This window comes from Chiloscyllium plagiosum, unplaced genomic scaffold (assembly GCF_037043375.1).
Source record: "Chiloscyllium plagiosum isolate Xiang-an unplaced genomic scaffold, Cpla_swu_hap1 HiC_scaffold_30, whole genome shotgun sequence".
Classification (NCBI taxonomy): Eukaryota; Metazoa; Chordata; class Chondrichthyes; order Orectolobiformes; family Hemiscylliidae; genus Chiloscyllium; species Chiloscyllium plagiosum.
In genome coordinates this window covers 53,928,582-53,955,393 of record NW_028270168.1, presented here as the reverse complement: position 1 = coordinate 53,955,393, position 26,812 = coordinate 53,928,582, and the positions used below count along the sequence as shown (strand labels likewise).

The 26,812-nt window shown below is 42.0% G+C and overlaps 1 protein-coding gene across 1 annotated transcript in view; it reads right to left on the bottom strand.

Annotated features, from left to right (window-relative positions):
* Positions 1 to 26,812, bottom strand: part of kcnq4 (potassium voltage-gated channel, KQT-like subfamily, member 4) — a 789,375-nt gene that overhangs the window by 138,695 nt on the left and 623,868 nt on the right. The window contains exons 5-7 of the mRNA XM_043717965.2: positions 23,425 to 23,550; positions 13,748 to 13,858; positions 3,149 to 3,244 (exon numbers count right to left, since the gene is read on the bottom strand). Coding sequence (XP_043573900.1) covers positions 3,149 to 3,244; positions 13,748 to 13,858; positions 23,425 to 23,550 — 333 coding nt within the window. The remainder of the gene's footprint in view (positions 1 to 3,148; positions 3,245 to 13,747; positions 13,859 to 23,424; positions 23,551 to 26,812) is intronic.

Sequence of the window (26,812 nt, the reverse complement as noted above, 5' to 3'; positions counted from 1 at the left end):
GAGATGGCGTCTGCAAGGCAAATGGGGGAAACAGGATGTTGCTGAAAGGGAACAGCAGGGAAGATAATCAGCCTGTGGATTGTTGGTGGATTGAGGGGCTGTGAGGGAGAGACTGGGAGGTAGGTGGAGCTGTAAGGGAACTGTGGAAAGACAGGGAGACTGCACGACCAGGGAGGATTGCATGAGAGGGAAGCTGCACAGGGGTTGGTGAGTGAGTGAAGCTGCAAAGATGTGAAAGAAAGAGGGAAGTTCTATCAGGTTGGTGGGAGAGGATGCAGGGACAGAAGTAAAGACAGAGAGGCTACAAAGAAAGGAACACACTTTTGAACTATTCAACAAATGAACACTTAACTAACTGGGAGATAGAAAAACTTGAAGTCATCGAGTTCACAAATTACTTGAAAATGAAGGTGAAATGGATGCAAGTTTGCTCACTGAGCTGGAAGATTCGTTTTCAGACATTTTGTCACCATCCTCGGTAATATCATCAGTGAGCCTCCGGTAAAGCACTGGTATTAGTGACTTGCTGAAAATGTGTTGCTGGAAAAGCGCAGCAGGTCAGGCAGCATCCAGGGAATAGGAGAATCGACGTTTCGGGCATAAGCCCTTCTTCAGGAATGGTTCCTGAAGAAGGGCTTATGCCCAAAACGTCGATTCTCCTGTTCCCTGGATGCTGCCTGACCTGCTGCGCTTTTCCAGCAACACATTTTCAGCTCTGATCTCCAGCATCTGCAGTCCTCACTTTCTTCCCATTAGTGACTTGCTGTCTATTTATGTGTGTCGGTTTCCTTGTGTAGGTGATGTCATTTGCTGTGGTGATGTCATTCCTGTTTTTTTTCTCAGAGGGTGGTAAATGGGGTCCAAGTCAATGTGTTTGTTGATAGAGTTCCAGTTGAAATGCCATGCCTCTAGGAATTCTCGTGTGTGTCACTGTTTGGCCTGTCCTAGGATGGACGTGTTGTCCCAGTTGAAGTGGTGAACATCAACTAGCCACAAAAAGACATGACCCACTCTCACTAGTATCCTTACATACAGATGAGGAAGGACACCACTTCGACTGGGGCAACACATCCATCCTAGGTCAAGCAAAACAGAGACATGTATGAGAATTCCTAGAAGCATGGCATTTCAACTGGAACTGACATCATTAACCCAAGGAAACCTAAACGCATAAATAGAAAGCAGGTCACTAACACCAGTGCTTCACCAGAGGCTCACTGATGATGTTACTTAGTATGGCGATGAAATGTCTGAAAACAAACCTTCCAGCTCAGTGAGCAAACTTACATCCAGACCCTGAAGAAGGGCTTTTGCCCGAAACGTCGATTCTCCTGTTCCTTGGATGCTGCCTGACCTGCTGCGCTTTTCCAGCAACACATTTTCAGCGCTGCATATGTTCAGGAGCAACTATATGGGAACAATCTGTTGGGAGCCCTGTGATGCCTGGCTCTTAGCAACCAAGCTCTCCGACAACATACTGCACCTAAAAGAAGGAAGACATATCTTCTTTCATGAGATCCTCACTAGCAAAATCAAACATGATTTCAGATTCTTGATCAGTCCCTGTTTCAAATATTAAAGGGATTTGATAGGCCAGATAGAGAAATATGTTTCTATAGTGAAGGAATTAAGAGCAAAGGGATATGATCTAAAACTTGAATTGGATTATTTAGCATGAGAATAAAATGCACTTTTACACATACAGGAGTAAAAATAAGAAACTCTTTCCTTCAAATGGTTGGGGATCTGGAGACAAATGGAGCTTCAAAGTGAAATAAATAAAGTTTTATTTGGTAAAGTATCAAAGAATTATGGAACAAAGTTAGGTTGGTGAAGTTAAGTTCAGGCATAATCCAGCTGAATGATGATGCAGACTCAAGAAGCACAATGACTTCAGTAAGTTCTTAAAGTTATATTCCCTCAGTGTCTTATCCCTTGTGTTTTACAGACATGTAAGGCTCCTGATTTGTACTGTAGTCTTGCTATTCTTCTCACTCTTTGTATTTACTGTGATATAAGCTTTGACCCTTCATCTCAGGATTTCAAGAATGTAAAGCATTTCAGCTGGACAGCAATAGTTATATTTGGCAAAATCTAACTAAATTTAAACAGCGGATGCAACAATTTTTCATTACTTGTATTCATGCCATATTGGATGAAATAGAAACTTTCAACTTGCTATGGCTGTCACAGAGATTTTCTTTGTGTGTGTGTGTGTGTCAGAGAGTGTGAGTGTGTATCTGTGTGCATGCGTGTGTTTGTGTGCGTCTATTTGAGATGAGGCCATTGGCTGTAAGCTCCCCAGGCGAAATATAGGGCATTGTTCCTCCTGCTTCCATTTGTCCTTACTCTAACAGTGCAGGAGACCAAGGATGGACATGGTCAGGGGAGTGGGAGGGCGAATTAAAATGGATGGCAACTGGAAGGTCAGGTTGGTTAATGCGTGCAGAGCACAGGTGCCTGCAAACTGGTCCTTGAATCAGCGTTTGGCTTCTGATATAGAGGAGACCATCATCAGGAGCAATAGATGCAATTGATGAGGTTAAATGACATGCAGGTGAATCTCTGTCGGATCTGGTCTAGCCTCACCGCTCCTCCTCACCTCCCTGACCTATTCTAACTTGTCTATCTTCCTACTCATCTGTTCCACTCCACCCTTCCCACTGACCAATCACAATAACCTCCTATCTGCATCCACCTATCACCATCCCACCTACCCTTCACCCCAGCCCCACCCCACTCTCTCGATTTACTTCTGGGCTCCCCTCCTCCTCCTGAGGGGTTTCCACCCAAAACATTGACTTTCCTGCTCCTTGGGTGCAGTCTGACCTCCAGTACTCTTCCAGCTTCACATCTATTGACACTAACTTACAGCATCTGCAGTCCTTACTGTCTCTTACTATTTCTGCTGAGCTGTTATAGATTCCAGAAGACGTTTGGGGTTTAGCAGATTAAAGCTTCTCCTTCACTGGGATTGCCAGATTGCTCTTCTTGCACTACATCAAAACCCACCCAAAACTTGTGTTTATTCTTTAGCATTGAGTCTTGGGTAACAAAATATGATGGCACTGCCTGACCATTTAAGTATTTGCTGTGATTGTAATGTGCTCTCACATGATGCTGACAGAGTGTGCAATTCTTCACTTACCTGAATGAGATTGGCAGCAGGGGTTCTTCTTTTCTCAAAGTGTTTCTGTCGATGTTGTTCTTGCACTTTGAGCGCAAAACCAGAACCTAGAATTCCCTGCAGACAACACATCATAGTCAATTACAACATTGAATGAAACTGGACATTTTCTGCATTGTGATTAGCAAGTCTGGATTCTATCCTCCTTGCCTGAAGTTGCTAACCTTACTGGAGTCATTCTACATTGCCAAATATAGGTAGTTCTTTTACAATGCAATGGTTGCAATCTTGTACAACCGTGTGTTATAGAAAAATCTTATTTTTAGAAACAGAGCTTAAAGTGTTGGCAATGTAATCGTGTTACAGCCAACACACATTTTAAAAGTTTGTGCTTTAGAAACAATGCTCCTAATTTGTCAGTCACGTTACGGTGAATTTGCGTCAATGAAATACGCGTTATAGCAGAACAACCTGTATCCTTCAAATACCTACTTCAACTGGTTAATTTTGACATCTCTCATTGTACTGTAAGTGACTGCAAACTATGGAGACAGCAGAAACAAACACAAACACAGCATCAAATGTGAACAAGATAGTAATTGACACAAGAACCTTGTGTGTTTTTTCTCATCAGCAGTCTAGAGTGAGGGCTGTTATCGCATCTTCACATTGCCATTGCCTCAGTTGAGAAATCAAACTGAGAAATCAGGATCATCTTGTACGGTTCAACAACACAAGGGTAGTCTATTAAGTCATGGCCTCATTGGGGTCAACCATCCTAGCCAAGTAGAAGTAATAAGTGATAAAGACACATTTTGATGAAGCTTTTCATCTTGCACTCAGCAGTAGAATTTGCAAGAAATAACAAAGTGAAGACAAAATAACATTTATATTGCCTGATAGGAGAAATCCTGTGGGTAATGGTTACTCATAGAGTCATAGAGTTATAGAGTCATACAACACCCTTCTGTGCAGCCAGTCCATGCTGAACATAATCCCAAACTAAACTAGAACCACCTGCCTGCTCCCGAACCATATCCCTCTGAACCTTTCCTATTCATCTATCCATCCAAATGTCTTTTAAACATTGTAATTGTATACACATCCACCACTTCGAGAAGTTCATTCCACACGTGAACCAGGTTCTGTGTAAAAAATTGCCTCTTATGTCTTTTTAAAATCTCTCTCCTCTCACCTTAAAAATGAATATTTTGGTTGGCAGGGAGCAGTTTGGGCCAAAGGGCCTGTCTCTGTGCTGTAGGACTCTGTGACTTTCTAACCTATCCTCAAAGGACTGAGCAATGAAGGCAAGTGAGCCAAATGCCTTTTTAACCTACAGTCTATACAAAGTCATAGATTCCTACAGCAGGGAGATAGGCCCTTTGGCCCAAACTGGTCCATGCTGACCAAAATGTCCATCCACACTAACCCCATTTCCCTGCACTTGGCCCACATCCTTCTAAACCATTCCTATCCATGTATTTGTCCAAATGCCTTTTAAATATTGTTAATATACCCACCTCAACCACATCCGCTGGCAGCTCATTCCATATGCATATCACCCTCCGTGTAAAAAGCTGTCCCTCAGGTTCCCTTTTTCTTTCCCCTCTAACCTTAAACTGATGCCCTCTCCCTCGATTCCCCAACCCTGGGAAAAAGACTGAGTGCATTCACCCTATCCATGCTTCTCATGATCTTATAGACTTGCATGAGATCCCATCTCAGTCTCTTACGCTCAAAAGAAAAAAGTCTTAGCTTGTCCAACTTCTCCTGAGATCTCAGTCCATTGAGTCCTGGCAACATCCTTGTAAATTTCTTCTGCACCTTTCCCAGCTTAATAACATCCTTCCTATAGCAAGGTGACCAAAACTGAATACAATACTCCAAGTACGGCTTCACAATGTCCTGTACAACTGCAACATAACTTCCCAATTACTATACTCAATGCCCTGACTGATGAAAGCCTTCTTCAAAAGCTTTCTTCACTGCACTGTCTACCTGTGACTCCACTTTCAGAGAACTGTACACGTGAACTCCAACATCCCTCTGTTCCACTACACTCCTTAAGGCCCTACCATTCACCATGAAACTCCTACCTTGATTTGATTTTCCAAAATGAAAGACCTCACACTTATCTATATTAAACTCTTTTTGCCATTTCTCAGCCCACTTCCCCAGCTGATCACCTTCTGTAATTACCTTCTGTAATTTCTGATAACTTTCCTCACTGTTCACCATACCACCTATTCTAGTGTCATCTGCAAACTTACTAATCGTGCCTTGTACTCATTCAAGTCATTGAAATAGATAACTAACACTGACCCCTGAGGCACACCACCAGTGACAGGCCTCCAATCCGACAAGTATTTTTTCACTGTTATCCTCAGCTTGCTACCATCAAGCCAATTGCGTATCCAATTTGCCAGCTTCCATTGGATTCGATGCAATTTAACCTTCCAGAGCAGCATACCATGTGGAACCTTATCAAAGTCTTAACTAAAATCTATACTGACTATGTAAAGGTAAAAACAAGGACTGCAGATGCTGGAAACCAGAGTCTAGATTAGAGTGGTGCTTGAAAAGCACAGCAGGTCAGGCAGCATCTGAGGAGCAGGCAAATCGACGTTTTGGGCAAAAGCCCTTAATCAGGAATAGATGAAGGGCTTTTGCTCGAAACGTCGATTTTCCTGCTCCTTGGATGCTGCCTGTCCTGCTGTGCTTTTCCAGCACCACTCTATACTGATTACGTCTACTGATCTGCCCCATCAACATTCTTGATCACTTGATCAAAGAACTCTAACAAACTTGTGAGGCATGATCTCCCATGCACAAAGCCATGTTGACTATCCCTAATCAAACCTTGTCTTTCCAAATGCTCAAACCCTGTCTTTCCATACGTGACACACACTTTAGAGAATTATGTACCTGCATCCCAAGGCCCTACCATCAACTGTGCATGCCCTACCCTTGTTTGTTGTACCAAAATGCAATACCTCACTTTTATCCAGATTTAACTCCATCTGCCATTTTTCAGCCCATTGATCCATTCGATCAAGTTCCTTTGTAGTCTTAGAAAACCTTCTTCACTGTCTACTGTGCCACCAACTTTGGTGTCATCCCCAAACTTATGAACCATGCCTTCTATATTCTCATCCAAATCATTTACATGAATGACAAATAAAAGGAGGACCCAGAGCCAATCTCTGTGGAACACCGCTGGTCACGGGCACTCCAGTCCGAAAAGCTACCGTCTACCATTGCTCTGTGTCTTCTGCCCTTAAGTCAATTATGTATCCAATTGGCAAACTCACCCTGAATCCCATGTGACCTAACTTTACTAATATATCTACCATGCAGAGAAAATGAGGTCTGCAGATGCTGGAGATCAGAGATGGAAATGTGTTGCTGGAGAAGCGCAGCAGGTCAGGCAGCATCTAGGGAACAGGAGAAACGACGTTTCGGGCATTCCTGAAGAAGGGCTAATGCCCGAAACGTCGATTCTCCTGTTCCCTAGATGCTGCCTGACCTGCTGCGCTTCTCCAGCAACACATTTCCATATCTACCATGCAGAACCTTGTCAAAGGCTTTACTAATATCCAAATAAACAACATCTACTGCTCTGTCATCATTAACCTTTTTTGGTAACTTCCACAAATAGTTCAATCATGTTTGTGAGATACAACTTTCCTCACACAAAACCTTGCTGACAATCTACTCTGATCAGATGATTTACATAGACATAGAACACGTATAATAGGGGTAGGAGTAGGGCAATTGGCCCTTCGAGCCTGCTCTGCTATTTAATGTAATCACAGCTGATCATCCAACTCAGTACCCTGTTCCGCTTTTGCTCCATATCCTGTGATCACTTTATCCGTAGGAACAATTTCTATTTCATTCTTGAAAAAAAAATTAATGTTTGACTTAAACTGCATTCTGTGACAGAGAACTTAACAGGCTCACCACACTCTGAAGAAATTTCTCCTCATCTCTGTTTTAAATGGCTTTCTGCATACCCTTTGACCTTGACCTCTAGTTCTGGATTCCCTGGGAATTGGCAATGGCCTTCCTGTGTTTACCTTGTCTTTACCTGTTAGAAGTGTATATGTTTCAATCTGAGTGCCACTCATTCGTCTTCATTCCAGTGAATACAGTCCTAATCAATCCAGTCTTGCTTTTACATGAGTCTATCATCTCAGGAATGAGTCTGGTAAACCTTTGTTGCATTCCCTCTACAGTCAGATCATCCTTCCTCAGTAGAGGGAACCATTATGTCACACAACGCAGTACTCCAGATGTGGTCTCATCAAGGTTCTTGACGGAGCAAGAAATCCCTCCTCTTGTTATGAAGAACAACATACTATTTGCTTGCTTGACTACCTGCTATACCTGTGTGTTAACTTTCAGTAAATGGTGAACAAGGGAGTTCAGGTCTTGTTGCACTGCCCCCTTTCCAAATCTATCACTACTCAGATAATAATCTGCCTTCCTGTTTGTTTAACCAATATGGATAATCTCACATTTATCCACATTATACATCATCTGCGATGCATTTGCCCACTCATCCAACTCGTCCAATCTCTGCATCCTCCTCATAATTCATCTGCCCACCAAGCTTTGTGTCATCTGCAAACTTGGAGATATTTCATGTTATTTCCTCATCTAACTCATTAATATATATTGTAAATAACTAGGGTCCAATCACTGGTTCTTGCAGTACTCAAAAGGCACTGGCTGCCACTTGAAAAATAACCTATTTAATCCTACTGTGTTTTTTCTCAACCTGTCAGATCTATATCCATGTTAGTACACTACCCCGATCCCATGTGCCTTAATTTTACATGCTAATGTCTTACGTAGGAGATTATTGAAGTGCTTCTGAATGTCCATGTAAACCGCATCCATAAGCTCCCTGTTATCAACTCTAGGATTTACATCCTCAAAACATTAGTGTGTTTGTCAAGTATGATTTCCCTTTTGTAAATCCATGCTGTCCAATTTTTTCATTGTTTCCAAATGCTTTGCTACTAAACCTTTTATAATCAATCTTAGTATTTTCCCTCTTACTGATATCATGCCAACTGGTCTATAATGCCCTGTTTTCTCTCTACCTCCTTTTTAATGGTGGGATTATTTTAGTTACCCTCCAATCCATAGTTGAGAGAATATAAAACAATAACTCTGAATGATGTAGGATCAGCAAGGAAACTGGCATTTAGAAGTTACATTTCATGGCCAATTTTGTTTAATTGTAATCACATAATCAATATATTCATTGATTATTCTGACATATGCAGTTTTATTAAATATAGCCGATGTAGAATTCGACATTTTAACATCATTTGAGTTTTCTCAGCTTCATTTGACAAAGAAACACACAATGGGATTGCAATCAGAATGAAGACAATAATCTTTTAGACTTATTGCTGCAAGACAGACAGACATCTGTTTAGTTTCAGATCAACAGCTCCAAGGTTGAACATGAGACATAGTGCTCTCCCAGCTTGTCAGTCCTCATCAAGGAATTAGAACAAAGCTGTGCCCTTGTATTAGTATATTAAAAAGTGTAAATGACTATACGTAACCTTTGTTTTCGAGAAAGCTTTGTAACGACGTATTCGTAATAGTAAATAAAACCTGCAGCAGTTCTGACCCGAAACGTTAATTTTGTTTCTCTCCTCAGATTCTGCTGACCTCCTGAACTTTCTCAGAAATTTCTATTTTTGTTGTTTGAAGTGGTAATCATATAACCCTTACTCTTTAACACATCCTGTTTCACAATTTTTTCAAAATTAGCATATTTTCTGATCTTCTATATCAAGGCAATGTCAGGAACGTAAACTGTTTCCAAACATTCCACACTGCAGAATCAAACAGGGAGAAACAAACGGTGATAAGTAAATGCCTGATTCAGTGGGAACTTCACCAATTAATTGAAGACTGAGCCATGAACTCAAGATATCAATCACTGAGGCCAGATTACGCTTGTCTCTGGTTTGTTTTTAAATAAGAAGCAAAAAATTTCTATTTTAGTAAAACGGCCATGACAAACTCATGGATGCACATATGGATAATTGACAACCTGAGGAACCAGTCAAGAGATAGTGAGAAGTGTCAGCAGTCAATGCCCATAACTCTCAAGAGTCAATTACAGATTCATCATACATCCCTTTGATTGATGAGCAGTAGGTCTAGCTAAGCTTAGGCCACTCAGAATCTAATTTTGTAATTGTTCATGAGAGGTAATTCTATAATTTGTTACAAACTTCCTGACTTTCTGCACCAGTCTCTTGTTGCCTTATTGGTTAAAATTTCAAAATAAACAGTCACATAGCTGTATTGGGAGTTTATTATTAGGACTCAAAATCTTACAGTGCATCCACTATTTCTAGGGCCACTTCCATCAGTACTGTACGATGTGGATTATCAAGCCCTGGGAATTTAAAGCCTTTGATTCCATCATTTTCCTATTCCTAATGCTTTCCTTCAGTTCTTTCCTCTCACTATGCCCTGTGTTCCACAACATTTTGAGATGTAAATAAGCTCCCCCCCCCCCCCCCCCCATGTGAAGACAGACCAAAATATGCATTCAATTGATCTGCCATTTCTTTGTTCATGATTATAACTTTTCCTGTTTCAGACTGTAAGGGACCAGCACATTTCTCTTCATGTATCTATAAAAAGTTTAAAATCAGTTTATGTGTTCCCTGTAAGTTTAGTCTAGTAACAGATGCAGGAGTAGGTCATTCAATCCTGTTTTTCCTTAACAGGATGCTGCCGTCCAGCTAAAACGACATCTGTCCATCACACAAATGAGTAATGTGGTATATGAATTTCAGTGCCGACGTGATGGAATGTACAGAAACCAAAGAACATGGCATATCATATCAAAGAATATATCCTTTGACAGTTTAGAACAAGAAAGGTGCTGACTGTACCCAAACAGCTCATGCCTGTAAAATTTACAACATAATGACCAACCTTAAATGAATTTAACTTAATAAATAATCCAGAGTGTGCAAAATGATTATGGTGACAACTAGTCAGATCTTGCTGTGTATACTGAAAGTTACGTACATTAATACACGGAGCCATGTTATTGGGGGAGGGTGATGGCCTAGTGGTTTTATCACTGGACTATTAATCCAGAAACCTCGGGTAACGTTCTGGGGATCCAGAGTTTGAATGCCAACATGGCAGATGATGAAATTTGAATTCAATAAGAATCTGAAATTAGAAGTCTTAGAAATGACCATGGATCCATTGTCGATTGATAGGAAAAACCCATCTGGTTCACTAAAGTCTTTTGGGGACCATGTCTTTAGTGTGTAGATGACACTAAAATGAATGGTAGAGGAGAGTGTCCAGAGGACATTGAAAGTCTGCACAGAGATATAGACAGATTAAGTGAGTGGGCAAGGGTCTGGCAGATGGAATACAAAGTTGGCAAATGGTAGGAGCAACAACAAAATGGACTTTTATTTAAATGGTGAAAAATTGCAGCATGCTGCTATGCAGAGGGACCTCGGTGTCGTTATGCATGAATCACAAAAAATTGGTTTGCAGGTGCAGAAGGTAATTAAGAAGGCAAATGGAATATTGTCCTTCATTGCTAGAGTGACGGAGTTTAAAAATAGGAGGTTATGCTGCAGCTGTTTAGGGTGTTGATGAGAGCACACCTAGAGTACCGTGTACAGTTTTGATCTCCTTACTTGAGAAAGGATGTAGTGGTACTGAGGAGGTTTACTAGGTGGATTCTGAAATTGAGAAGGTTGGCTTATGAGGAGAGATTGGATAGACAGAGTCTGTACTTGCTCGAATTTAGAAGACTGAGGGGGTGATCTGACAGGAGCATATAAAATTATAAAGGGAATAGATAGGATAGAAGCAGGGAGGTTGTTTCCACTGGCGGGTGGCACCAGAACTCAGGGGCATAGCCTCAAAATAAGGGGTGCAGATTTCGGACTGAGTTGAGGAGAACTTCTTCACTCAAAGGGTTGTGAATCTGTGGAATTCCCTGCCAAGTAAAGCAGTTGAGGCTAAATGTTGAATGTTTTTAAAGGCAAAGGTAGATAGATTTCTAAACAATAAAGGTTACGGGCAGCAGATGGGTTGAGTCCACAAAAAGATCAGCCATGATCTTATTGAATGGCTGAGCAGGCTCGATGAGCCAGATGGCCTACTCCTGCTCCTAGTTCTTATGTTCTTATTTACAGACAGAAAGAACAAGTAAACATACTGCACCCATTTCAACGCAACAAATGGCGACGGCCATTTTTTTGTTCATTTCTTGGAGCAATGCATTGACTAATCAGAGTCAACCTGCTTATTTTAAAATAAACTTTAAACAAATCCTCACGTGGAGGTGCATACGCTGCAGGTAAGGATGCCCCTAAACAGACTCCACAGCAATGGATGAATGGACACCGCGCAACAATCACCAGAGAGGGATGTTCCCTCCCAGTTGGCAACACCTCAGCGCTCAAGGACATTCGGCCTCCGATCTTCAGGTGAGCTTCCTCCAAGGGGGATTTCAGGATATGCAACAATGCAGAGTGCCCAGCAGAGGCTGATAGCAACGTTCGGTACCCATGAGGATGACCTCAACCAGGATTTGGGTTCATGTCACACTACAGGTGACCCCACTACACCATACATTGGCGCACACACACACACAGACACATGACCACACTCTCACACACACACATACAGACATTCTCTCTCTCTTGCACACACACGTCCTCACACAGACATATAATCTGTTACACTCTATCAAGCACGTCACACACACACACCCTCTCTCTCACACACATACTCTCCCTCCCTCACTCACATACTATCTCCCTCTCTCCCACACACACACTCTCCCTCTCTCCCACACACACACAAACTCTCGCTCTCTCCCTCACATACACACACACACACACACACACACACACACACACACACACACACACACACACACACACACACACACACACACACACACACACACACACACACACACACACACACACACACACACACACACACACACACACACACACGTTTATGGGATGAATTTGCATTTGCAGGTACATTCTACTTTGTTCAAAAAGCACACAACCTGTAGGCAGTCAGTCCATGTGATATTTTATAAAATCCTACTTTGGAAATAGAACCAGTCTGACTCAAGATTGTGATACAGACAGGTTCTAACCTCACAACTTTAATGCAACTTCTGAGCTGAGATGTCACTTTTTTTATACTGATAAAACCTTACGTTGTCTCAGAACTGTAACTTGAAAGAAGATCTATGGTTTACATATTAATCAATCCATACCTGCAGCCTCATTCTAAGTAATTAAAGACTTAACAACAATCTATGTTTGTACAATATATCACATCAGTTGTATGGCACTTTGATCTTTTAGTATGAATTCTGTGTTCTATGATCCTGTCCCACTAGTTCCTTGATGAAGGTGCAGCGCCTTGAAAGCTTGTGCTTACAAATAAATCTGTTGGACTATAACCTGGTGTTGCATGATTTTTAACTTTAAACAAATCCTGGCAGTTAACTGTGTCATGATTCAATGGGGATGGCATACTGGAAATCATGTCTCGTTATTTCCAGCTTTGCCGCAAATGTGAAAATTTAATGAAACTACTGAAACATCCAATTTATCTCTGAATGACTGCCCTCCAGGACAAAAACAAACCACAAGAGGTTTCTTCACTAACTGTAAAAATAATTATATTTTGTAACATACTTAAATTTAACAGAAACAATTAAAGGATTTGTAATTTAAGTAACTTAAACTTGGCCCTTTTTATAATTTCCACAGATACAAAGAGAAGCAGATAAGACACAAATATTGAGTGGTCAATACAAAACAGTTGTGTAGCAAAAGTCCAATTCACAAAACCAGATGGGCTGGTTTCACAATTCGTTTGATTCTTCAATTATGACACAATGTCATCTGAACAGAGAAGGCCAGTGTTCAACTCACCAGTTGATTTGGTGGACATGAGCCTTTCTCTTCCTTTACAATTCAGTATTATTTCTTTCAGCATTTCTGAATGTATTCCAAAATTGGAAAGTGCCACTTTACAGAGAAAGGGGTAGAGAGAGATTTATGCAGCCAATTTTTGAAGGTTTCCTTGTTTCTTTCTTTTCATTCTCCTCACATAATCTGTATTAAGGTAAACCCTGACCATTTATAGGGCTTTTGCTACGCTGAACCCTTATGATCCCACAAGTGGTGGAAATTCATCTGAACTGAATGTTACCAGAAGATAAAGATATATCATTGTCTCTCAATGAGTTTCACTTGCATTTTCCCAGCTGCAAAAACCTACTTGTATAATCTCCCATTTTTTAAAGGCAACTTCCATTATTCCTGATTTTCAGTTCACAGTCCACAATAAAAGAAGATGTGGCCTCTTACAACTAACAGTCATCATTAACTGGTGTACTTTCCATTGCAATGCCTTTACTAATGAAAGTTGAATTGCCAACCAATCTACAATCTCCCCTCATACAGTATAAAGGTTATCTTCCCTTCTCTTTAGTATTTTTTGTGAATTGTCCTAATGAAGGTAATATGACCAGCTTTTAGAACATGTGTATTATATACTTACAGCTGGTAGAGCAAAGAAAGAGACTCCTAATAGTGCAAATCCTGCTGCCAGCATTCGACCAAGCCACGTTTGTGGAGTTTTATCACCATAGCCGATTGTTGTTAGTGTAACCTGCAAAATGAGAGAAGTGATTTTTCAAAAAATGGGTCTTGTAACTCATTTAAATCTATTCTTCCACCCCAAGTAGTCTGATCATCTTAACCAGGCTGAGTAAGATTAGGGATCGCACAATATCTGGTCAGGCAGACACCAGCTCTCACTGTTCTGTGGTACTTTGCAGCCAGATTTCTTCACCAAACTGGGTGTGGAGTAAAAGGTTAACTATACCTTTAATCTAATAATTGCTACTGAGCATGTGCATCAGGAGCCAAATCAAAATGATGTCAGGTTACGTGGAAGTGGATCAGGCTCCTGAGAGGTTTTCTCTTATGGTCCCCTGTACAAAGTGTGTGTATTTAATGAAAATTGTTGATACACACTGACAAGAATGTGAACTGGCTTCTATTAAAAACCTGGACCTGATCTTACTGCATTGGGAAAAGTATAGTAAGAGTGGAATATTGTTGGTGCAACATAGGATTGAAGAAACTGAACCAAACTGAAACATCCAAAGCAAATCTGCAGCAAGCTGTTGCTTTACTCACTGGATGGTCTTAAGACCTGGACATATGAAAACTGAGCAGCCTATTAGAAGCCTTGAAGAGGGTATTGGATAATTATTTGGATAAAAATGATGTGTGCAAGTCGATGGTAAAAAGCAGGAAATTAGCACTCGGTAATGAAGCTCATTTAATGAGCCAGTGCAGGCACAGTAAGCTGAATGGACTCCTAATGCACCCATCACACCTCTGCGATTAAAACAAGACTCCAAATCTGTTGTCAAATTTAACTTTAGTCAATGTTAAATGGTTTGCTGATAGAGAAGAAAGGTGAGAAAACCTGGAGATACTGAGAGTGTTGGTCAGAGTGGGACAGGGAAATCACTTAAGATAATGGGATGAAGAAGTTAGAGATAAGAAAAGCTTTCTTCACACAAGGCCGTGCGATGTACTCGCTGAAGTAATGGAAAAATAAGTCCTGTACTCAGAAAACTGACCTATAACTAAACAGAGGTAATCTGTATGTTGGGAGGTAAACAATTTCCTCAGAAAGAATATAAAATGCTAATCTCTGATCTGAAGAAAAATAGTAATTTAAAAAATGAGCACTGATAAAGGCTCAGCTGTCAATGCTTTTACATTTCAATGTACAAGGAGAGTGCAAATTATTTTACATTGATAGAAATGCCGACTCAGGGAAATTTAATTGATAGTGGTTTTGTCCAAATAGTTATCCAGATGAGTATTGTTGAATCACACTTATTGAAAATGAAGCATGAAATAAAAAGGATTAGGGCATTTCAGAAACTTTACAAACTAGAAGATAAAGACATTCAAACAACCATAGGAACATGAGAACAGGAGTAGACTACTCAGCCTTTTGAGCAATTTCTATTATTCAGTCAGATCATGTCTGATCTGTGGTCTAACTCTATATACATGCTTTCAGCCCCTCTCCCTTAATAAGTTTGCTTAACAAAACTTAATCTATTTCAGATGTTAAATTAACAACTGATCTGCCATCCACCACCGTATTTGGAAGAGTGTTCCAATCATCTACAACTTATCGTGTATATAAGTGCTTCCCTTAAGATCTCTTCTGAATGCTGGGGCCCTTCTATTGCATCCCCTAGTTCTAGAATCCCCCACCAGTCGAAATAGTTTATCTTTATAACCAGCTAAGCAAGATTATTCACTAAAGAAAACAGAAATTGTTGGAATAGCTCAGCAGGTCTGGCAGCACCTATGAAGAGAAACCAAAGTTAAGTTCAGGTCCGGTGACCCTTTCTCAGCATCTGATAAATGAAAATTGACTTAAAATGACAGAGGAGAAAGTGAGGACTGCAGATGTTGGAGATCAGAGCTGAAAATGTGTTGCTGGAAAAGCGCAGCAGGTCAGGCAGCATCCAAGGAGCAGGAGAATTGATGTTTCAGGCATGAGCCCTTCTTCAGGAATGAGGAAAGTGTGTCCAGCAGGCTAAGATAAAAGGTAGGGAGGAGGGACTTGGGGGAGGGGCATTGGAAATGCGATAGGTGGAAGGAGGTCAAGGTGAGGGTGATAGGCCGGAGTGGGGGTGGGGGCGAAGAGGTCAGGAAGAAGATTGCAGGTTAGGAAGGTGGTGCTGAGTTCGAGGGATTTGACTGAGACAAGGTGGGGGGAGGGGAAATGAGGAAACTGGAGAAATCTGAGTTCATCCCTTGTGGTTGGAGGGTTCCTAGGTGGAAGATGAGGCGCTCTTCCTCCAACCGTCGTGTTGCTATGGTCTGGTGATGGAGGAGTCCAAGGACCTGCATGTCCTTGGTGGAGTGGGAGGGGGAGTTGAAGTGTTGAGCCGCGGGGTGGTTGGGTTGGTTGGTCCGGGTGTCCCAGAGGTGTTCTCTGAAACGTTCCGCAAGTAGGCGACCTGTCTCCCCAATATAGAGGAGGCTACATCGGGTGCAGTGGATGGAATAAATGATGTGTGCGGAGGTGCAGGTGAATTTGTGGCGGATATGGAAGGATCCCTTGGGGCCATGGAGGGAAGTAAGGGGGGAGGTGTGGGTGCAAGTTTTGCATTTCTTGCGGTTGCAGGGGAAGGTGCCGGGAGTGGAGGTTGGGTTGGTGGGGAGAGTGGACCTGACGAGGGAGTCACGGAGGGAGTGATCTTTTCAGAACGCTGATAGGGGAGGGGAGGGGAGGGAACTATATCCCTGGTGGTGGGGTCCGTTTGGAGGTGGCGGTAATGACGACGGATGATACGCTGTATATGGAGGTTGGTGGGGTGGTAGGACCAGTGGGGTTCTGTCCTGGTGGCAATTGGAGGGGCGGGGCTCAAGTGCGGAGGAGCGGGAAGTGGAGGAGATGCGGTGGAGGGCATCTCTGTTTGGAGGTGGTGGGAATGACGATGGATGATACGCTGTATATGGAGGTTGGTGGGGTGGTAGGTGAGCGCTGTATATGGAGGTAGGTGGGGTGGTAGGTGAGCGCTGTATATGGAAGTAGGTGGGGTGGTAGGTGAGCGCTGTATATGGAGGTTGGTGGGGTGGTAGGTGAGCGCTGTATATGGAGGTTGGTGGGGTGGTAGGTGAGCGCTGTATATGGAGGTTGGTGGGGTGGTAGGTGAGCGCTGTATATGGAGGTTGGTGGGGTGGTAGGTGAGCGCTGTATATGGAGGTTGGTGGGGTGGTAGGTGAGCGCTGTATATGGAGGTTGGTGGGGTGGTAGGTGAGCGCTGTATATGGAGGTTGGTGGGGTGGTAGGTGAGCGCTGTATATGGAGGTTGGTGGGGTGGTAGGTGAGCGCTGTATATGGAGGTTGGTGGGGTGGTAGGTGAGCGCTGTATATGGAGGTTGGTGGGGTGGTAGGTGAGCGCTGTATATGGAGGTTGGTGGGGTGGTAGGTGAGCGCTGTATATGGAGGTAGGTGGGGTGGTAGGTGAGCGCTGTATATGGAGGTTGGTGGGGTGGTAGGTGAGCGCTGTATATGGAGGTTGGTGGGGTGGTAGGTGAGCGCTGTATATGGAGGTTGGTGGGGTGGTAGGTGAGCGCTGTATATGGAAGTAGGTGGGGTGGTAGGTGAGCGCTGTATATGGAAGTAGGTGGGGTGGTAGGTGAGCGCTGTATATGGAGGTTGGTGGGGTGGTAGGTGAGCGCTGTATATGGAAGTAGGTGGGGTGGTAGGTGAGCGCTGTATATGGAGGTTGGTGGGGTGGTAGGTGAGCGCTGTATATGGATGCTCCATGTATCATGCAAATGTAAATAAAGAGTGACTTGGTGATGGGATACTATCTTCTGTCAGATATTTCAGTGGCGACATGTGAAAACAGTACATGCTTAAAAAATATTCACTTGCAACAATCATCTTTGAGTTGGGGTAAGCATTTTCGGCATCATGTCTTTATTTGGGAAGTTTGACTTGTTTGATCCTGCCATTGAAGACGAAGCCCAGTATGTGGAAAGAATATGACCTTTTCCTGGGCAAATGACACTGGGGCAGACGAAAAGCAATGAGTAATCCTTGCGACTGCTTGTGGACCTGCAGCATTTTCAGTTATTAGGAGCATAACTTTTCCTGAGGCACCAGATACTAAAATCTTTCAACAATTGATTGATTTAATTACGAAATATTATGATCCCAAACCTCCATTAATTCTGAGTCACCATTGGTTTTATTCAAATGTTCTAGAACACGAGGAACCTATATTGGGATTTTTGACAAGGTTAAGATGACTGTCAGAGGCATGTGATTTTGGGTTAACTCTGAATGAGATGCTAAGAGACCATTTGGTATGTGGGATTAATTACATAACTACACAAAAGTGCCTACAGCCTGAAGCCCAACTGGACTTCAAACAGGCACTACAGTTGGCTTTGTCGTTAGAAAATGCAGGAAACAGAATATGGGACATTTTAGGTGACATTTGCAAGCCTGAAAGCTGTGTTGACTACTGCTCCAGAGTTAGCAATACCTAACTAGGCAAAGTCATTCAAGGTGGCTATTGATACAAATGATGTGGTAGTGAGTGCTTCACTCTTACAAGACGATGATGAGATAATAGAAAGTCTTAGTGGATATTTTGTCTGCAAGTTCAATATTCACCAAAATAAATATTCCACCATTGAGAAAGAAACCTTGAATTTGGTGTTCACATTGCAATATTTCGATATTTGTTACCAGTAATGTATCTGAGACAACGGTACATACTGATCATAATCCATTACCATTTTTGTAAAAGTCGAAGGATGGAAATACCAGGCTATTTAGATGGAATTCATTGTTACAGCCATTCAGTTTGAAAATTATACACATGGCAGGAAGAGAGAATGAAATTGCTGACACATTGTTATGACTTTGATGAAGGTGAATGGAGTTGTTTGGTGGTGGGTAGAAGAAACGGACTGAAGTGGATTGTAGTATTGAATGTTTGTATGCTTAGGTTTAATGAATTTTTTATGTATCTTATATATACAGTACAGGTAGCATGAGAGTAAAGTCTTTGAAAAACAAGTCATCTATATTGATGATTCATTATTTTTGAAAGGAGAGATGTGATGATGTGCATCTAAGAGTGGTGTGTCTGCCCTGGTTGTCTTGCTGGGGGATGTTGTAAGTCTGGTGTTGAGGCATCTGCTCCACAGAAAGCAGAGCAAGTAGCTTTGGGATTTTTATTAACTTAGACAAAAGAAGCACAAGTGGAAGGAGTCGGGTTCATACAGATCCAGGGTTTAGGTTTTACTTTCAATTGCTAAAGTCGGGCATTTGGAATTGAAACTGATAGATACAGCTCTCTCTCTGCTGCTGAAAAAAGCTTGAGTTCTCTCTCTGCTGCCTGATTTCTTCTGTCGGTGATCCTTCCTTTTCAAAAAGGGTGTAAGCAAAAGGCAGGTGACTATAGGCCAGTTAGCTTAATATCTGTAGTCAGGTAAATGCTGGAGGCTATCATTAAATAAGAAATAGTGAGATATTTGGAGGGACTGGTTAACCAATAGAAAGCAGAGAGTTGGGATAAATGGGTGTTTCTCTGATTGGGGATCAGTTGTAAATGGGATGGTGCAGGGGTAGGTGTGGGGCCCACAACTGCTCGTGATATATATAAATGATTTGGAAGAGGAAACCAAGGGTAATGTATCCAAGTTTGCTGATGATACTAAATTGAGTGGAAAGGCAAAACATGCAGAGGATATGGAGGTCTGCAGAGAGATTTAGACAGGTTAAGTAAATGGGCAAAGGTCTGGTAGATGGAGTACAATGTTGGTAAATGTGAGGTTATCCACTTTGGAAGTAAAAGTAGTTGGTCAGAATATTATTTAAATGGTGAAAGATTGCAGCATGCTATTGTACAGAGGGTCTTAGGAGTGCTCATACATGAATCACTGAAAGGTGATTTGCAGGTGGAACAGGTAATCAGGAAGGCAAATGGAATATTGGCTTTCATTGTGAGAGAGATTGAACTTAAGAGCAGAGGGGTTCTGCTGCAATTGTTCAAGGTGTTGGTGAGGATGCACCTGGAGTATTGTGTGCAGTTCTGATCTCCTTACTTGAGGAAGGATAAACCCACTTTGGAAGCAGTGCAGAGGAGGTTCACCAGGTTGATTCCTGGTGTGGATGCGGCGCAGTTGAATGTTCCTCCTGCAGAATGTGGGGGGTAAGGGTCACCACACGTTTCCCTGCTGACATTATCTGCATGAAGTGCACCCAGCTCCACCTCCTCGAAAACCACGTTAGGGAACTGGAGCTGGATGAACTTTGAATCATTCTGGAGGCAGAGGGGATTATTGAGAGGAGTTACAGGGAGGTAGTCACACCTCAGGTGCAAGAAAGAGGCAGATGGGTTACAGTCAGGGGACGGACAGGGAACTAGCTTGCAAGTGCAGGGAGCCCCTGTGGCTGTTCTCCTCAATAGCAAGTATAGAGTTTTGGATATTGTTGGTGGGGGGGGGGATCTTCCAGGGGTAAGCAATGGGGTGCAGTTCTCTGGCACAGAGTCTGTCCCTGTTGCTCAGAAAGGAGGGGAGGAGATGAGTAGAGCATTAGTCTTTGAGGAGTTAGGGAGACAGGTAGGAGATTCTGTGGGGATGAGAGAGACTCACGGTTGGTATGTTGCTTCCCAGGTGCCAGAGTTCGTGATGTCTCCAATCATGTTTTCGGGATCCTTGAGGGGGAGGGGAAGCAGCCCAAGTCATGGTCCACACAGGTACTAGCAACATAGTTAGGAAAAGGGATGGGGATTTAAGGCAGACATTCGGGGAGGCCGGATGGAAACTTGGTGCAAGAACAAACAGAGTTTTTATCTCTGGTTTGTTGCCTATGCCGCGTGCTACACAGGCGAGGAATAGGGAGACAGAGTAGTTGAACACATGGTTACAGGGATGGCGCAGGAGGGTGGGTTTCAGATATTGAATACTAGTAAGAACAGAGAAGATGTAAAAGAGGAGTAAGTGTGGCATTGTTAGTCAAGGACAGTATTACGATGGTAGAAAGGACATTTGAGGACCCGTCTACTGAGGTGATATGTGCTGAGGTTAGAAACAGGAAAGGAGAGATCATCCTGTTGGGAGTTTTCTATAGGCCTCTGAATTGTTCCAGAAATTTAGAGGAAAGGCTAACAAACATAATTCTGGATAGAAGGGAGAGTAACAGGGTAACTTTTATGGGGGACTTAAACTTTCCAAATATTGATTAGAAATACTACAGTTCGAGTATTTTAGATGGGTCAGTTTTTCTCTAATGTGAGCAGGATAGTTTCCTGACACATTATGTAGACAAGCCAACAAGGAGTGAGGCCACATTGGACTTGGTACTGGGTAATGAACCTGACCAGGTGTTAGATTCAGAGGTAGGTGAGCACTTTGGTGATAGTGACCACAGTTTGGTTATATTTACTTTCGTGATGGAAAGGGATAGGTATGTATGGCAGGGCAAGAGTTATTGCTGGGGGAAAGGCAATTATAATGCGATTAGGCAAGATTTAGGATGCAGAGGATGGGGAAAGAAACTGCAAGGGATGGGCACAAATGAAATGTGGAACTTATTCAAGGAACAACTACTGTGTGTCCTGGATAAGTATGTATCTGTCGGGCAGGGAGGAAGTGGTGGAGTGAGAGAAATGTGATTTACTAAAGAAATTGAATCTTTTGTCAAGAGGAAGAAGGAGGCTTATGTTAGGAGGAGACGTGAAGGCTAAGTTAGGGTGATAGAGAGTTACAAATTAGCCAGGAAAGACCTGAAGAGTGGACTAAGGCCAAGCGTGCACATGAGAAGTCGTTGGCAGGTAGGATCAAGGATAACCTTAAGCTTTCTATAGGTACATCAAGAATAAAAGAATGACTAGAGAAAGATTAGGGCCAATCAAGGATAGTAGTGGAAAGTTGTGCATGGAGTCAGGGGAAATGGGGAAGCACTAAATGAATATTTTTTGTCAGTATTCACACTGGAAAAAGACAATGTTATCGGGGTGAATACTGAGAAACAGGCTACTAGACTAGATGGGATTGACGTTTGCAAGAAAAAGGTGTTAGCAATTCTGCAAAGTGAGAAAACAGATAAATCCCCAGGGCCAAATGGGATTTATCCTAGGATTCTCTGGGATCTGGGGTGGAGATTGCAAAGCCTTTGGCTTTGATTTTTATGTCATCATTGTCGACAGGAATAGTACGAGAAGACTGGAGGATAGCAAAAGTTGACCCTTTATTCAAGAAGGGGAATAGAGACAACCCTAATAATTATAGACCCGTGAGGCTTACTCCGGTTGTGGGTAAAGTGTTGGAAAAGGTTATAAGTGACAGGATTTATAACCATCTAGAGAGGAACAAATTGTTTCAGGATAATCAACACGATTTTGTGAAGGGTAGGTCGTGCCTCACAAACCTTATTGAGTCCTTTGAGAAGGTGACCAAACAGGGGGATGAGGGTAAAGCTGTTGATGTGGTGTATCTGGATTTCATTTGGTAAGGTTCCCCACGGTAGGCTATTGCATAAAATATGGAGGCATGGGATTAAGGATGATTTAGGAGTTTGGATCAGAAATTGGCTAGCTGAAAGAAGACAATGGTGGTTGATGTAAAATGTTCAACGTGGAGTTCAGTTGCTAGTGGTGTACCACAGGGATCTGTTTTGGGGCTACTGCTTTTTGTCATTTTTATAAATGACCTGGATGAGGGCATAGAAGGATGCGTTAGTAAATTTGCGGATGACATGAAGGTTGGTGGAATTGAGGATAGTACTGAAGGATGTTGCAGGTTACAGATGGACATAGATAAACTGCAGAGCTGGGCTGAGAAGTGGCAAATGGAGTTTAATGTGGAAAAGTGTGAGGTAATTAACTTTGAAAGAAGCAACAGGAATAAAGAGTACTGGGCTATTGGTAAGATCCTCGGTAGTGTAGATGAGCAGAGACATCTCGGTGTCCATGTACATAGATCCCTAAAAGTTGCCATCCAGGTTGATTGGGTTGTTAAGAAGGCATACAGTGTATTAGGTTTTATTGGTAGAGGGATTGAGTTACGGAGCCATGAGGTCATGCTGCAGCTGTACAAAACTCTGGTGCGGATCACTGCATTATAGGAAGGATGTGGAAGCTTTGGAAAGGGTTCAGAGGAGACTTACTAGGTTCTTGCCTGGTATGGAGGGAAGGTCTTATGAGGAAAGGCTGATGGACTTGAGGCTGCTTTCGTTAGAAAGAAAAAGGTTGAGAAGTGACTTAATTGAGACATATAAGATAATCAGAGGGTTAGATAGGTTGGACAGTGAGACCCTTTTTCCTCAGATGGTGATGGCTAACACGAACGGGAATAGTTTTAAATTGAGGGATGATAGACAAAGGACAGATATCAGAGGTAGTTTCTTTACTCAAAGAGTAGTAGGGGCATGGAACGCATTAGCTGCAACAATAATAGACTCGCCAACTTTAAGAGCAATTAAATGGTAATTGTTTTGACATATGGACAAAAATGGAGTAGTGTAGATTAGATGGGCTTCAGATTTGTTTCACAGGTTGGCGCAACATCGAAAGCCAAAGGGCTTGCGCTGCACTGTAATGTTCTATGTTCTACTACGATCCAAACAAAACAATAAACTGGAATATTAGTATCTGGACTTACTGTACCCCACCACAGGGAGTCTGCGTATGTCAAAAATTGAGAATTTGCCTCCTTCTCAGCCAGATAAACGAGGAACGAAGAGAAAATCAGGATTAAGAACCCAATGTACCAGGCTGTAATCAGTTCCTGCAACAGAAAGAAGAAAGCATCTTACTACATTGAACAAAACAACAAAGCAATAATAAAATCATAGAATCCCTAAATTTGGAAACAGGCCCTTCAGCCCAACAAGTCCACACCAACCCTCTGAAGAGTAAGCCACCCAGACCCATTCCCTTACCCTATTATCCTATATTTACCCCTGACTCATGCACCTGACCTACACATCCCTGAACACTATGGCAATTTAGCATGGCCAATTCACCTAACTTACACAACTTTGATCAGTGGCATTGAACCAATGCACCCGGAGAAAACCCGCACAGATCTGGGGACAATGTGCAAACTCCACTCAGACAGTTATCCGAGACTGGAATTGAATCTGGGTCCCTGGCGCTGTGAGGCAGCAGTGCTAACCACTGAGTCACTGTGCCACCCTGTAATTAACTCAGGCTCCTGATTCTTCAGTTGCCATGTACACAACCGGTTAAGTTACAAAGTCGTACCAAGTTCACTGATTTCAGTTGGGAACCAGTATCACTTGTCCCTGACATTAAGGAACGCAATCAAATCAAGAATATTTGCTTCTACTTGCTGGTTAACTTCCACAGGAAAATGTATGTGTTGGGCAATATATGAGAGCATGATCAAGCTTGAATTCAATTGGCCCTGTCATAACAAACAACATTGGGTAATCATCTTCAAATAACATGCACGCATACTTCCTGGCAGCTGGCTGTTTGTGTATGCTTTATTATGGACCAAGCCAAACCCTCTCAAAATATATCAAGGAAGTAACCTAGATCCTATCTATTATCGTATTTAAAGACAAGTCTAAGGCACTGTGTTCCAGATTCTAGACATTAATTCTATCAAAATACTTAAAATAATGTACTATTTAACTATTAGTTATCAACTGTTCCAATATCCCATAAACACCCTTTGGCAAAGGAAAATTCAACAAAACTGATTGTGAGAACAATCTCTAGTCCCGAAGAAAAGAAAACCAAAAGAAAAATCTAGCAGAACAGAAGGCATGCAAGCATTTTAGTGCAACAGAGTGACAGCTATATTTATCAGCTACAACTCCAGAAACCCCAATTCCAACTGAAATCAAAACTAAAACCTGGGGTATGTATGAGCCTGAATCAACACATTCATGCTTCTTTGTCTAATTTTTTAAAACACGCAGGGAACCCAAAGCTGTTTACCCCTGCTTCTGAAACAGCCATGTTGGTACTATTGTATTAACATCTCTCTTCAAGAGAAACAGCACAGAACAAATCTCTCTTAAAAAGCACAACTCTGTTACAGCTTATCAAGTTGAAAGCAGCTTTTGCTGTGAACCTTCCAAATCTACTTCATAGAGGAACCAAAAAAGACAGGAGACTTTCAGTTTAGTAATTGCTAAACGTAGATTTTTGCAATGAAAGGATTGCGCCTAACATACTGTAGACAGTACTCTGCTCCTAATTCTGTAGTACAAAATGGGTGGTGAATCAGCAGCTCATTACTATTTCTAAAGGTAGGCAGTGATATTTTTTGCAATAGTGTGAACAATATACCTCAAAACAAAGAGATGCCTTTCAAAGAACATTGGTACCTAGGTAGGATATGTCACAAGGAAGAACTGATTTATTTTTTGCAAAGATGCAAGCCTGGATCCTGGAAATTTTTAAAGGATCTGTCAACATTGAGACATGGGGTGAATCAATTGTTTTTTTGGAATGTTTTGGATTGTTTGATTTAGAATGTTGTTGATTACCTCAACCACAGTTGTAGACATTGTCACAACTGTCAAAATATGAGCAGAGTTCTCAAAGCAAGTTGTTGAATCAATACTGGCCTGAAGCCTCCTCAGTGAAATGGAAACTTTTAATAAAAGGATTCATTTTTCAGCTTTATTGTTACTGGACATTAACCAGGCAGTGAAAGGCCTCAAGGGGAGGAGAGTGAATAGTGATAGTCAGCATAGCTTTGTGTGTGGGAAATCATGTCCACAAACTTGATTGAGTTTTTTGAGGATGTGACGAAGAAGATAGATGAGGACAGAGCAGTAGATGTTATGTACATGGATTTTAACCATACCTTTGACAATATTCTGCCTGGTCAACTGATTAGTAAAGTGAGATCACGTAGGATTCAGGAAGATGGATACCAAATGGATACAAAATTGCCTTGACAAGTACCAGACAGAGGGGTGGTGGTGATGGGTGTTTTGCAGACTGGAGGCCTATGACCAGCCGTGTGCCGCAGGGATTGGTGCTGGATCTACTGTCATTCATATAAACAATTTGGATAAAAATATAGAAAGCATGGTTAGTAAGTTTGCGGATGACACCAAAATTGGTGGATAGTAGAGAGTGAAGTAGGTTATCTAAGATTACAAAGAGATCTCAATCAACCGGGCCAAAGGGCTGAGGAGCGGCAATTGGAGTTTAATTTGAATAAATACAAGGTATTGCATTTTGGTAAAACAAATAAGGGCAGGATTTATTCAGTTAATGGTAGGGCCCTGGGTAGTGCTGACCAACAGAGAGACCTAGGGGTTCAAGTACACAGTTCTTTGAAAGTTGCATCAAAGGTAGGCAGGGTGGTTAAGAAAGTAGTTAACATGCTTTCTTTCGTTGCTTAGACTATTGAATGTAGGAGTTGGGATGACATGTTGAGGCTGTACAGGACATTGCTGAAGCCACTTTTGGAGTCCTGTATACAGATCTGGTCACCCTGCTGTAGGAAGGATATTATTAAATTGGAGAGGGTTCAGAAAAGATATGTAAGGATATTGCTGGGACCAGAAGTTTTGAGTTATAAGGAGAGGCTGAATAGGCTGGGACTTTTTTCACTGGAGTATAGGAGGTTGAGGGGTGGTTTATAAAATTATGATGGACATAGATAAGCTGAATAGCAAATGTATTTTCCCTAGGATGGGGGAGTTCAAAACTATGGGGGTATATTTTTAAGGTGAGGCGAGAAAGATACCTGAGGGGCAACATTTACACACAGAGGATGATCCATACTTGGAATAAACTGCCAGAGGAAATGGTAGATGCAGGTACAGATATTTGGACCGGGACATGAATTGGAAAGGTTTAACGAAATAAGGGCAAATGAGGCTAGTTTAGTTTGGGAAACGTGGTTGCTATGTACAAGTTGGACGGAGTGATCTGTTTCAATGCTGTCTGACTCTATGACTCTAAGAAAAAGTCTATAATTGTAATATCAGCGATTTAACACAGCATGGCAGTGGAATGTGCTCCAGTATGTGATCTCTCCATTGATACGATTG